Raw genomic sequence first — 12,653 nt, 5'->3', positions numbered from 1 at the left:
CCTTTTTCATTTCTGATTTTATTGATTTGAGTCCTCTCCCTCTTTTTCTTGATGAGTCTGGCTAATGGCTTATCAATTTTGTTTATCTTCTCAAAGAACCAACTTTTAGTTTTATTGATCTTTGCTATTGTTTTCTTTGTTTCTATTTCATTTATTTCTGCTCTGATCTTTATGATTTCTTTCCTTCTGCTAACTTTGGGTTTTGTTTGTTCTTCTTTCTCTAGTTTCTTTAGGTGTAAGGTTAGATTGTTTACTTGAGATTTTTCTTGTTTCTTTAGGTAGGCTTGTATAGCTATAAACTTCCCTCTTAGAACTGCTTTTGCTGCATCCCATAGGTTTTGGGTCATCGTGTTTTCATTGTCATTTGTCTCTAGGTATTTTTTTATTTCCTGTTTGATTTTTTCAGTGATCTCTTGGTTATTTAGTAACGTATTGTTTAGCCTCCATGTGTTTGTCTTTTTTACGTTTTTTTCCCTGTAATTCATTTCTAATCTCATAGCGTTGTGGTCAGAAAAGATGCTTGATATGATTTCAATTTTCTTAAATTTACTGAGGCTTGATTTGTGACCCAAGATGTGATCTATCCTGGAGAATGTTCCGTGCGCACTTGAGAAGAACGTGTAATCTGCCGTTTTTGGATGGAATGTCCTATATATATCAATTAAATCTATCTGGTCTATTGTGTCATTTAAAGCTTCTGTTTCCTTATTTATTTTCATTTTGGATGATCTGTCCATTGGTGTAAGTGAGGTGTTAAAGTCCCCCACTATTATTGTGTTACTGTCGATTTCCTCTTTTATAGCTGTTAGCAGTTGCCTTATGTATTGAGGTGCTCCTATGTTGGGTGCATATATATTTATAATTGTTATATCTTCGTCTTGGATTGATCCCTGGATCATTATGTAGTGTCCTTCCTTGTCTCTTGTAACATTCTTTATTTTAAAGTCTATTTTATCTGATATGAGTATAGCTACTCCAGCTTTCTTTTGATTTCCATTTGCATGGAATATCTTTTTCCATCCCCTCACTTTCAGTCTGTATGTGTCCCTAGGTCTGAAGTGGGTCTCTTGTAAACAGCATATATATGGGTCTTGTTTTTGTATCCAATCAGCCAGTCTATGTCTTTTGGTTGGGGCATTTAATCCATTCACGTTTAAGGTAATTATCGATATGTATGTTCCTATGACCATTTTCTTAATTGTTTTGGGTTTGTTTTTGTAGGTCCTTTTCTTCTCTTGTGTTTCCCACTTAGAGAAGTTCCTTTAGCATTTGTTGTAGAGCTGGTTTGGTGGTGCTGAATTCTCTTAGCTTTTGCTTGTCTGTAAAGCTTTTGATTTCTCCATCGAATCTGAATGAGATCCTTGCTGGGTAGAGTAATCTTGGTTGTAGGTTCTTCCCTTTCATCACTTTAAGTATATCATGCCACTCCCTTCTGGCTTGCAGAGTTTCTGCTGAGAAATCAGCTGTTAACCTTATGGGAGTTCCCTTGTATGTTATTTGTCGTTTTTCCCTTGCTGCTTTCAGTAATTTTTCTTTGTCTTTAATTTTTGCCACTTTGATTACTATGTGTCTCGGCGTGTTTCTCCTTGGGTTTATTCTGTATGGGACTCTCTGCGCTTCCTGGACTTGGGTGGCTATTTCCTTTCCCATGTTAGGGAAGTTTTCGACTATAATCTCTTCAAATATTTTCTCTGGTCCTTTCTCTCTCTCTTCTCCTTCTGGGACCCCTATAATGCGAATGTTGTTGCGTTTAATGTTGTCCCAGAGGTCTCTTAGGCTGTCTTCATTTCTTTTCATTCTTTTTTCTTTAGTCTGTTCCGCAGCAGTGAATTCCACCGTTCTGTCTTCCAGGTCACTTATCCGTTCTTCTGCCTCAGTTATTCTGCTATTGATTCCTTCTAGTGTAGTTTTAATTTCAGTTATTGTATTGGTCATCTCTGTTTGTTTGTTCTTTAATTCTTCTAGGTCTTTGTTAATCATTTCTTGCATCTTCTCAATCTTTGCCTCCATTCTTATTCCGAGGTCCTGGATCATCTTCACTATCATTATTCTGAATTCTTTTTCTGGAAGGTTGCCTATCTCCACTTCATTTAGTTGTTTTTCTGGGTTTTTTTCTTGTTCCTTCATCTGGTACATAGCCCTCTGCCTTTTCATCTTCTCTGTCTTTCTGTAACTGTGGTTTTTGGTCCACAGGCTGCAGGATTGTAGTTTTTCTTGCTTCTGTTGTCTGCCCTCTGGTGGTTGAGGCTATCTAAGAGGCTTGATGGGAGGCTCTGGTGGTGGGTAGAGTTGACTGTTGCTGTGTCTTATGAGTTCTTTTTGTTTATATTTGTTGAGGTTTATTTTATGACCCAGGATATGGTTTTTCTTGGTAAATGTTCTGGGCACTTGAAAAGAATGTGTGCTGTTGTTTGGGTGGAGTGTTCTGTAAATGTCAATTCTATCTTGTTGGTTAATGGTGTTGAATTCTTCTGTATCCTTGCTAATTTTTTGTTTAGTTCTATCAGTTATTGAGAGGAGAGAAAGGTATTGAAGTCTCCAAATAAAATTGTGGATTTGTCTCTTTCTCCTTTCAGTTCTATCAGATTTTTTTTTAATTCATATAGTTTGAAGCTCTGCTGTTTGATGCATAGACATTGAGGATTACTATGTCTTCTTGGTGAATTAATCATTTTATCATGACAGAACATCCCTCTCTGAGTCTGGTAATTGTCTTTGTTCTGAAGTCATCTGACTGATGTTTATACAGGCATACCTAGTTTTATTGTGCTTCACTTTTTTGCGCTTCACAAATAGTGACTTTTTAATAAATTAAAGGTTTGCAGCAACCCTGCATCAAGTCTGTTGGTGCCATATTTCTAACAGCATTTTCTCACTTCATTTCTCTGTGTCACATTTTGCTAATTGTAGCAATATTGCAAACTTTTTCACTACTATTGTATTTGTTATAGCGATCTGTGATTAGTGATCTTTACTATTGCAAAAAGATTACGACCCACCGAAGCCTCAGGTGATGGTCAGCATTTTTTAGTAAGAAAGTACTTTTTAATTAAGTTATTTTTTTAGATGTAATGCTATTGCACACTTAATAGATTATAATATAGTGTAAGCATAACTTTTATATGCATTGGGAAACCAAAAAATTTTGTGTGACTCACTTTATTGCGATATTTGCTTTATTGCATATTCACTTTATTGCAGCGGTCTGGAACCTGGTATGCCTGTATATCTTTTTCCATTCTTTTACTTTCAATCTACCTGTAACATCCTTTGAAATTAGTTTCTTGTAGGCAGCATATAGTTGAGTCATGTTTTTTTTAATCTACTGTGTCAGGCTTTTTGTTTTAATAGGTAAATTTAATTTACCTATTAAATTAAATTAAATTATTGATTTGTTAGGGCATAAGTCTGCCATTTTATACTTTGTTTTCTGTTTTGTTTTTCTGTTTTCTTTTTCCTACCTTCCTGTGGGTCACTTTGAACATTTTTAGACTGTATATCTTTGTATAGATTTTTTCTTTATTGGTTGCTCTAGGTATTACTTACACATACATAATTTCACAATCCAGTGGTATAGACATTTTATCGGCTCAAGTAAAGCGTGGAAACCTTACCTTGCCTTAAGTGTCTTTTTTAAAACTGCATGAATGTCTTTATTTTATTTTATTTTTTAATTTTTTGGCCACACCACGCGACATGTGGGATCTTAGTTCCCTGACCAGGGATCGAACCCACACCTCCTGCATTGGAAGCATGGAGTCTTAACCACTGGACTGCCAGGGAAGTCCAGAATGTCTTTATTTTAGACTCACACTTGATTAATAGTTGTCTGTGTATAATTTTATGATTTAAAAGGCATTGCTCCATTATCTTCTAGATTCCAGTATTGCTAATTAGAAATCCAGTGGCATTCTAATTCTTTGTATTGGTATGTGACATGTTTTTACTTTCTGGAATCTTAGTTATTCTTTTATCACTAATGTTCTGAAATTTATAGTAGAGTGCCTTAATCGTGGGTCTTTTCATTCATGTGTTGGGCATTCCTACAGAGTTGCTCTTTTAGCCTAGAAATTTATGTCCTGCAGTTCTGGGTCATTTTATTGCATTATTTCTTAGATAATGTATTGCCCACAATTTTATCTTTCTGGAGCTTTTATGATTCAGATAAAGAACCTTCTGGATTAATCCTCTTATTTTCTATTTCTTTGTCTTTTTGTTCTACTTCTAAGGATATTTACTCAATTTTTCACCATCCAATTCTAAAGAATTTTTTATTTTAGCTATATTTTCATTTCTAAGACTTATTTTTTGAGGTTAATTTAGATTTCTTTGAGGTTTTCTTCTGATGCCTGCATTGTCTCTGTTTCCTCTGAGTTTCTTTTCCATTTGTTTTGATCTTTGTTTTTCAGTTGGAGGCTTTCCTCAAATGTTGGATTATTCCTCAAATGTTGGATTACACCTTTGTCTTTCAGTTGGAGGCTTTCCTCAAATGTCTACTTTTTGAATGAGTCACTAAAAATGAGACATTAATAAACCCTTATGTTGACAAAACAGTTTGGCTCAAAGCTCTGTGTGCAAGAGTGAGAATAAAAGTCCAGTAGCCTCAAGTGATCATGTAGTATAGGGACCCTCAGCTGTTGGTGTCTTTAAGACTTCTCTGGAATATTTCAGTTTCTTTAGAAAAGTATCTGCCTGGCTGTTGGTGTTACAGAGCAGAGCAAGGAAGGGAAACTTGGTCTCACAATTCAGTCTGCAGACTTTCACCTTAAACCACGGTCTCTTCTATACCTGGTGTTCTCAAGCTCTGATTCTCTCTAGTTCAGTTTCTGTAGAGAATAATTCTCTAGATCCTTGTTGGGATAGACTAGAGACCTATCATCTGACTCCTTAGAGTGGTTGTTGGGTGGGGACCTGAGGACTTCTAACTACCATAAACTTAAAAATCACCCATCCATGTCAGCCCCTGCCTAACCTCTACTTTCCATTCTGCCTGTGCCTTCAGTTGCTGTGTTTTTCCCAAGTTGAGTGGAGCAGATTCATTTGTTTTAAGTGTCTCTCTTCAGGCCCTTATGTTTGACTATCCTACTTTCTGCTGAGTAATTTGTCATCCTTTCATCCAGTTTCAGTTTTCATATATGGTTTGTGGTTACAGTTAACTCCTTGTTCTATCCAAGATATTTTCTATTGCTTATTCTCTTTGTTGATTTGGAATGGTATTTGAAAGAAGGATGGCAACAAACACCATTTATAGAACTGAAAACTTATGTTAAATTTTAAACTCAGTGGCGAAATAGGACTTTATCTTTTTCTTTTTTTTTTTTTTTTTGCCACGCCCCGTGGCATCGGGATCTTAGTTCCCTGACCAGAGATCGAATCCATGCCCCCTGCAGTGGAAGCATGGAGTCTTAACCACTGGACTGCCAGGGAAGTCCCAGGACTTTATCTTAGTAAAATATTTCTTTCTCTGAACTTCTAAAAATCTTAACTGTGATACACTACACCTTTGATTTTAGTGTTTTGATGAATAAACACTGCCCTCATGTTGACAAAACAGTTGACATAAAACTGTCATTTAAATAAAGGAGCCCAATTCTTATGCTTTTCTCTTGGCAGGAATATTAATTATTTTATTATTTACTCCAGTTTCAAAGTAGATTGTTGTTTATGCCTCATTTGAATTTAACATCTATCACTGAGCAAGATTATATCTTATAAGAAAATTATCAGTTTAAGAACTCAGATTTTTATCTCTGGTAATCTAGTATAATATAATGTGCACTTATATAAGTTGTGGTTTATAACTTATATAAGATATAAGTTTTTTTCTTGTTTCTATAGTCTTCTTTATATAATGGCAGAGGCTAAAATTGCTGAGAAATTTATTAAACTGTGGTCTTTCTCTTCCCCAAGGTTCTTTTAGAGCAGGATATATTTCATCATTCCTTGATGGCCTGTTGTTTGGAAATTGTGCTCTTTGCCTATAGCTCACCTCGTACTTTTCCCTGGATTATTCAAGTTCTTAATCTGCGACCATTTTATTTTTATAAGGTGAGATGAGAGCAAAGTTCTGTTATGGTGTGCCTCAGGTAAACATTCTGTTTGTCTTAATGCTGAAGAAGTGAGCTGTAGTGATGTCTGGAAAATATTTCCAGAGGTATTGTGAAAGCATTCCTTTTAGGGTGGAATCAAGGACAAAAGGGAGAGGAAGAGAGGGAATCAGTAAATTAAGCCAATCTCACAGCTTCAGTTTTTCCATCACTGACTTGCAAATGTGGCCAGGAACTAAATAGTTAAGTTTGAATTTCCATATTATGAATGAAAATCATAATCCTGTTAAATAGATGTATGATGAAGAACAAAAACTCTTTCTCTCAGGAGAAAGAAAAGGTCTAAAATTAATTGTGGTCATGGTCTAGCTAATGAGGCTGTAATAACAGATGGTGCTCCTTCCCCAAATTTGAGCTAATTCGTTGTGGATGAATCTTACTTACTTACCCTTTTTTACCTGCTAGAACCTTTTTCTTACAAAACACAGAGGTCACAGCTGCAGTAACATTTAATGTTACCTGATGTCTGAATTTAAGACTGATGCTATTATTATACTGGTTGGCATAATTTAGTTAATATTTTGTCATCTGTGTTACTTGCAAATTATGGATTATAGAAAAGTTAGTTTGATGAGTTAAATTTTTATACCTAAATATACCTAAAGTTACAGAAATGCAGATCACTGAAAACCCTATCCATTTTAATTGTTGACTGAGTGGAATTTAAATTCTTTTTAGTTTTGTAAGGAAAATTGCTTCTCTATATTTACTTTAATGTTTATGTATGTGTTTCCAATTTTCCATTAGGAAATATATGTAGTTTTATCTGAGGAAAAAGTTTAGTTTTTGCCCTCACCTAATAACAATTCATTTTTATTTGTAACATCCTTTTTTCATTCACGAAGTTAAATACCACATAAATAATATATACTCCTTGAAGAAAAACAGAAAATACACACAAATGTAGATATTAAAGTCATACATTATAATCCTAATTACAAATAATAATCACTATTAATATTTTTATATATATGCTTACAGACTTTGCTCTAGATATTTACTCTTATTAAAATGGAACTATAGTGTATATAAGCAAAGTTCCTTTTAAATATGATATTCATTCTTTCTTTTGAGCTGTTGGGAGGAATAGTCTGAGAAGGGGCAGTGAATTCAAAATAGCACTGGACTGGGAACCCAAGACCTGACTTCTACCACTATTGGGCTGTTGACCACTTTCACCTATCATTGCCTCTGTTTTCTGTGTATAAAATAAAACATGAAAACCAGAAATGTATGTGAAAGTATTTTGAAGATCTTAAAAACTTCTTTATAAATTAAAAATATATTAATAAGCCATAGAATTATGGTTCAAAGGTACTCTTGGTTCTGTGTCATTAATAACAGCAGAGCTACCCATACATGTAAGCCTAGTCTAGAACTGACTACTTGAGACCACATGACTTTCTCAGTTTTCTCTTCTCCAGGTTATTGAGGTGGTGATCCGCTCAGAGGAGGGACTCTCCAGGGACATGGTGAAACACCTGAACAGCATTGAAGAACAGATTTTGGAAAGTTTAGCATGGAGTCATGATTCTGCGCTGTGGGAGGCTCTCCAGGCTTCTGCAAACAGAGTTCCTACCTGTGAAGAAGTGAGTTAGGGCAAGGCTAATAATCCCATCATTTTATGAAAGCAGCTTTATTGAGACGTGATTCCCATACCATACAATTCACCCATAAGTATACAATTCAGTGGTTTTTAGTATATTCATAGGTATGTGCAATCATCACCACAGTCACTTTTGGAACACACCACCTCAACAAGAAACTTTACGTATCGCTTCCCTAACCTCCATCTTCTTGACCTAGCCCCTAAGCAACCAAGTAATCTACTTTCCATCTCTATTGATTTCCCTATTCTGGACATTTCATGTAAATGGAATCATACAATATGTGGTCCTTTTTAACTGACTTCTTTTTTTTTTTTTTTAAACATCTTTATTGGAGTATAATTGCTTTACAATGGTGTGTTAGTTTCTACTTTATAACAAAGTGAATCAGCTATACATATATCCCCATATCTCCTCCCTCTTGCGTCTCCCTCCCACCCTCCTTATCCCACCCCTCTAGGTGGTCACAAAGCACTGAGCTGATCTCCCTGTGCTATGCGGCTGCTTCCCACTAGCTATCTATTTTACATTTGGTAGTGTATATATGTCCATGCCACTCTCTCACTTCGTCCCAGCTTACCCTTCCCCCTCCCCGTGTCCTCAAGTCCATTCTCTACATCTGCGTCTTTATTCCTGTCCTGCCCCTAGGTTCTTCAGAACCTTTTTTTTTTTTAGATTCCATATATACGTGTTAGCATATGGTATTTTGTTTTTCTCTTTCTGACTTAGTTCACTCTGTATGACAGACTCTAGGTCCATCCACCTCACTGCAAATAACTCAATTTCATTTCTTTTTATGGCTGAGTATAACTGACTTCTTTTATTAGCATAATGATTTTAGGTTCATCCATGTTGTTGTATGTATCAGCACTTCATTCCTTTTTACGGCTTACTAATATCCCATTGTATGTATATACCAGTTTGTTTATTCATTTATCAATGGATAAACTTGGGTTGTTTCCACCTTTTGACTATTATGAATAATGCTGCTATGAACATTCATGAACAAGTTTTTGTGTGGACATATGTTTTCATTTTTCTTGAGTATATGGCTAGCAGTGGAATTGCTGGGCCATATAGTAACTCTCTTTAAGCTTTTGAGGAACTGTCAGACTGTTTTCCAAAGTGGCTGCACCACTTAACATTCCCACCATCAGTGTATAAAGATTCTAATATCTCCACATCCTCTCCAGTGCTTATTATCTGTCTTCCTGATTCTAGCCATCCTAGTAGGCATGAAGTAGTATCTCACTGTGGGGTTTTTTTTGCATTTCCCTGATGGCTAATGATGTTCAACATCATTTCATGTGCTTATTGGCCATTTCTTTATCATCTTTGGAGAAATATCTATTCAGATCCTTTGCCCATTTTTTATTTGGGTTGTCTTTTTATTATTGAGTTATAGGGTTCTTTATATATTTTAGATACACTCCTTTATCCGATATATGATTGGTAAAACTTTTCTCCCATTCCATGGGTTGTCTTTTTACTTTCCTGATGATGACCTTTGAAACACAAAAGTTTTAAATTTTGATGATATCCAGTTTATCTATTCTTTTGTTGCTTGTGCTTTCAGTATCAGATCTAAGAAACCATTAATCCCATCATTTTTAATTTTTTAAATATCCATATAAAGAATTAAACACTTTTAATTAGTAGTATTTACAATAAAAAGATCAAAAGCTTCTGCCTAATGCACACAAATTGCACATTTAACAGTTTAGTATCATGAGAAATTGAGTTTTTTCCCTTCACCTCTGTGTTATTCTTTTTTAACTCTTGTCTATACATCCTTCTTTGCTTTTCTGTGTCTCCTTATACTTCATTAATCTTCTTGAGTTTTCCCCTAATCTCAAACAACTGAAAGAACTATTTAAGACTAGGAAGAACTGAAAAGATGATTTCTTAAAGCCTCTCTTCCATGCTTCTTTGGTCTTTTGCAGCAGACAGTGATTAATTGGGCAATCTTCAGTATTCATCAATATTTCCATTATGGAATCCATTGGGAATGGAAAAAAAAGCTATGAACTTAAAAGAGAAGGATTTGGGTTAGAAGCCCTCGCTCTAATATTTAGTAGTAGTGTGTCCTTGGGCAGATTTCACATTTTTGAGCCTCAATTTTCTCATCCATAAGTGAAGAATAGCAGTGCCTACCTCATAGGTTTACTTCTAGTGGTCAGTAAACTTTACTAGATATATTATAAGATTAAGTGAGATGAACTCTTTACATATCTTTAACAACGTTAACTATTGAGCACTTTATGCAAGTTGGTATATTTTGTGAAGGACAGGGAAATAAAACAGTAAAAAAGTTAAGACTTTCTCATTTTTTCTGTTATGTTTTGATCAGTGGGTTTATCTGTGTGTAAAGCAGAGGGTTTTTGTTTTCTACAGGTTATATTCCCAAATAATTTTGAAACAGGAAATGGGGGAAATGTACAGGGACATCTTCCCATGATGCCAATGTCTCCTCTAATGCATCCAAGGGTCAAAGAAGTTCGGACTGACAGTGGGAGTCTTCGAAAGGGTAGGTTCAACATTGGTAAAACAATGAAAAAATAACAAAGATCTTTTTTTAGAGAAAATTTCAAGTCTTGCCTAACATATTATTAAGAAATACAATTTTTTTATCAAGATTTGAAAGGGGATTAATGTTTATGCCAACACCCCGTGTGGCTCATTGTATACTTTTTATATTAAAGTAGTAAGATTTCCACTCTGATTTTGAATCTAATCTATTTTTTAAATTGCAATGTCTATTATTGTGGAAATAGTATTTTGGCTTTTTCATAAATATACACAGCTTTTCCTCAATGCTAATGGAAAACTATTTAAGCTAAATACCTACTTTTCCAAATGTGACAAAAGTTATATTCTTTATCTCTATGTCTTTAAAGAAAAAGAAACGTTTAAAGCAGAACAAAGAACTCTATGGGATACTTAAATTGATCTAATAAATTACTTATCTATACTCTCTCAAAATAGTTCATTTGAGCCTTACTAATAGGAAGATTTTAGTGCATTATTCTTTATTTTCTCTTGTGATGTAGCAAACTGATGTGTGCATCTTCTGGATTATTTAACTCTTGGATTTTTAAAAATCACTTAAAATCTTCTGATGACAATATCCCTGCATAAACCTCAGATGTACAAGTATTCAGGTTACATAGCAAGGTAGCTCAAGACCCACTTTTGGACTATAATTGTGTGTGTGTGTCTTGCTTTACATGTAGTATAAGGTCATAAAAATGTGCACGCTGTGCATGCAAAACAATCTTCATTAAGCAAGGGGAATAATTAGGATTATTTTATGACCTTTAAAAATCTTGTCAAACCTAAAAACTCTCTTACTGTCAATTATTAATATTTAAACAAATTTAAAAATAGTAAAAATATTTACTTAGTACACTACAATTTAAAACATTGGAAACATTGAGAATGAAAATGTTTTGTTTTTAAAAAAGTCATAAAGAATCGTTTACATGGTGCTTGCCACTTTCTTAAATAACTTACAATACTGAGTGAGCTTCTTTCCTGTGCCTTGGTGAACTGTCATGTTTCTTTCTAAGTTTGGACCAGCTCTTAACATTTTATCCTTTGTGGTTTCAGTGTTGTGAAATATTTCTGAGAGTTCCTTTAAAGTGAAGTTTTTTGCCATCATAACTTCCTGTTGGATGTCTTCATCCTATTCATCTTAACAACTTTTCGCATTTATATCAATAAGTCTCATCTTCACACAGTTCTTCTGGCTGTATATCTAATCTCTTGAATAGCAGCAGCGTCAACATTCCTAGGGTCAGCTATTTCTTCTATAACTTCAGTAACAATTTTAATTTCACTTTCAGCATTATCACTTTTCATTTCTTTGTTGGACTTTCACTTTTATGGGGGGGCCATTCCCTCTTCATTTGTCTATTTTCATTTGTCTATTTTGTAAAATGCGGGTTTATCACTGGGAAATAAGGAGACAACATAACCATATGCTTTGCTGCCTGCATGAATTGAACCAGCAGATTTGCCCTGACCAATCACCAACAGACTTTGAAAGAAGTAACAGGATTGGTCACTGATCATGATGCACATCTATTTTTCACACAATGATTTATGTAAATCCTCATGGGAAAAGTTTGTAGTTTATGCAGTTACTCACAGTTAATATACCATGGCAACTGAAATCTGAACCTTTTTGTTAAGGCTGTTGTTAATTTATGCTATGGTAACTGAAACTCATGCATACTTTAACTGTACAAAGCATGAACTCTGTGCGTATGCATGTGTGTGTATCTGACTATAATGTGTATGTGTATATAATATATATTATATATATATAATATATGTTATATGTGTGTGTGTGTGTGTGTTTGCAGCCTAGCTAGAGATCTCAGAACTAAGATCATGAAGAAATGGTCACTAAAATGTAATTCTGTCCTGGTGGTGGAATTTTGAGTGTTACCTTTTTCATTACAGTTTTTTGGTATCATTTGAGTTTTTTCAGTGAGCCTTTAAAAATTGAGATATAATTCACATCCCATAAAATTCACCCTTTTAAAATATACAATTCAGTATATTCACAAGACTATACAACTATCACCATTATCTAATTCCAGAACATTTTTATCACCCCTCCAAAAAAACCTGTATCCAATAGTAATCGCTCTCTATTTCCTTCTCTACCAAGACCCTGGAACTACTAATCTATTCTTTGTCTCTATGGATCTTCCTGTTCTGGACATTTCATATAAATGGAATTATATAATATGTGACCTTTGTGATTGGCTTCTTTTACTTATCATGTTTTCAAGGTATATATATGTTGTCGCATGTGTCAACACTTCATTACGCTGAATAATTTTTCATTGTATGGATATACTGTATATTGTTTGTTCATTCGTTTGTTAATGGACATTTGGATTATTTCCACTTGTCTTTTATGAATAAC

General features: G+C 34.5%; 1 protein-coding gene across 1 annotated transcript in view; it reads left to right on the top strand.

The window, feature by feature from the left end:
* Positions 1–12,653, top strand: part of RBL1 (RB transcriptional corepressor like 1) — an 83,857-nt gene that overhangs the window by 33,868 nt on the left and 37,336 nt on the right. Inside the window, exons 12-14 of the mRNA XM_007193160.3 lie at positions 5,911–6,048; positions 7,532–7,696; positions 10,109–10,241. Coding sequence (XP_007193222.3) covers positions 5,911–6,048; positions 7,532–7,696; positions 10,109–10,241 — 436 coding nt within the window. The remainder of the gene's footprint in view (positions 1–5,910; positions 6,049–7,531; positions 7,697–10,108; positions 10,242–12,653) is intronic.

The sequence above is a fragment of the Balaenoptera acutorostrata genome, chromosome 15 (genome assembly GCF_949987535.1).
Source record: "Balaenoptera acutorostrata chromosome 15, mBalAcu1.1, whole genome shotgun sequence".
NCBI lineage: Eukaryota > Metazoa > Chordata > Mammalia > Artiodactyla > Balaenopteridae > Balaenoptera > Balaenoptera acutorostrata.
The sequence above is the reverse complement of the archived record's forward strand: the minus strand, read 5'-3'. Positions and strand labels throughout refer to the sequence as shown.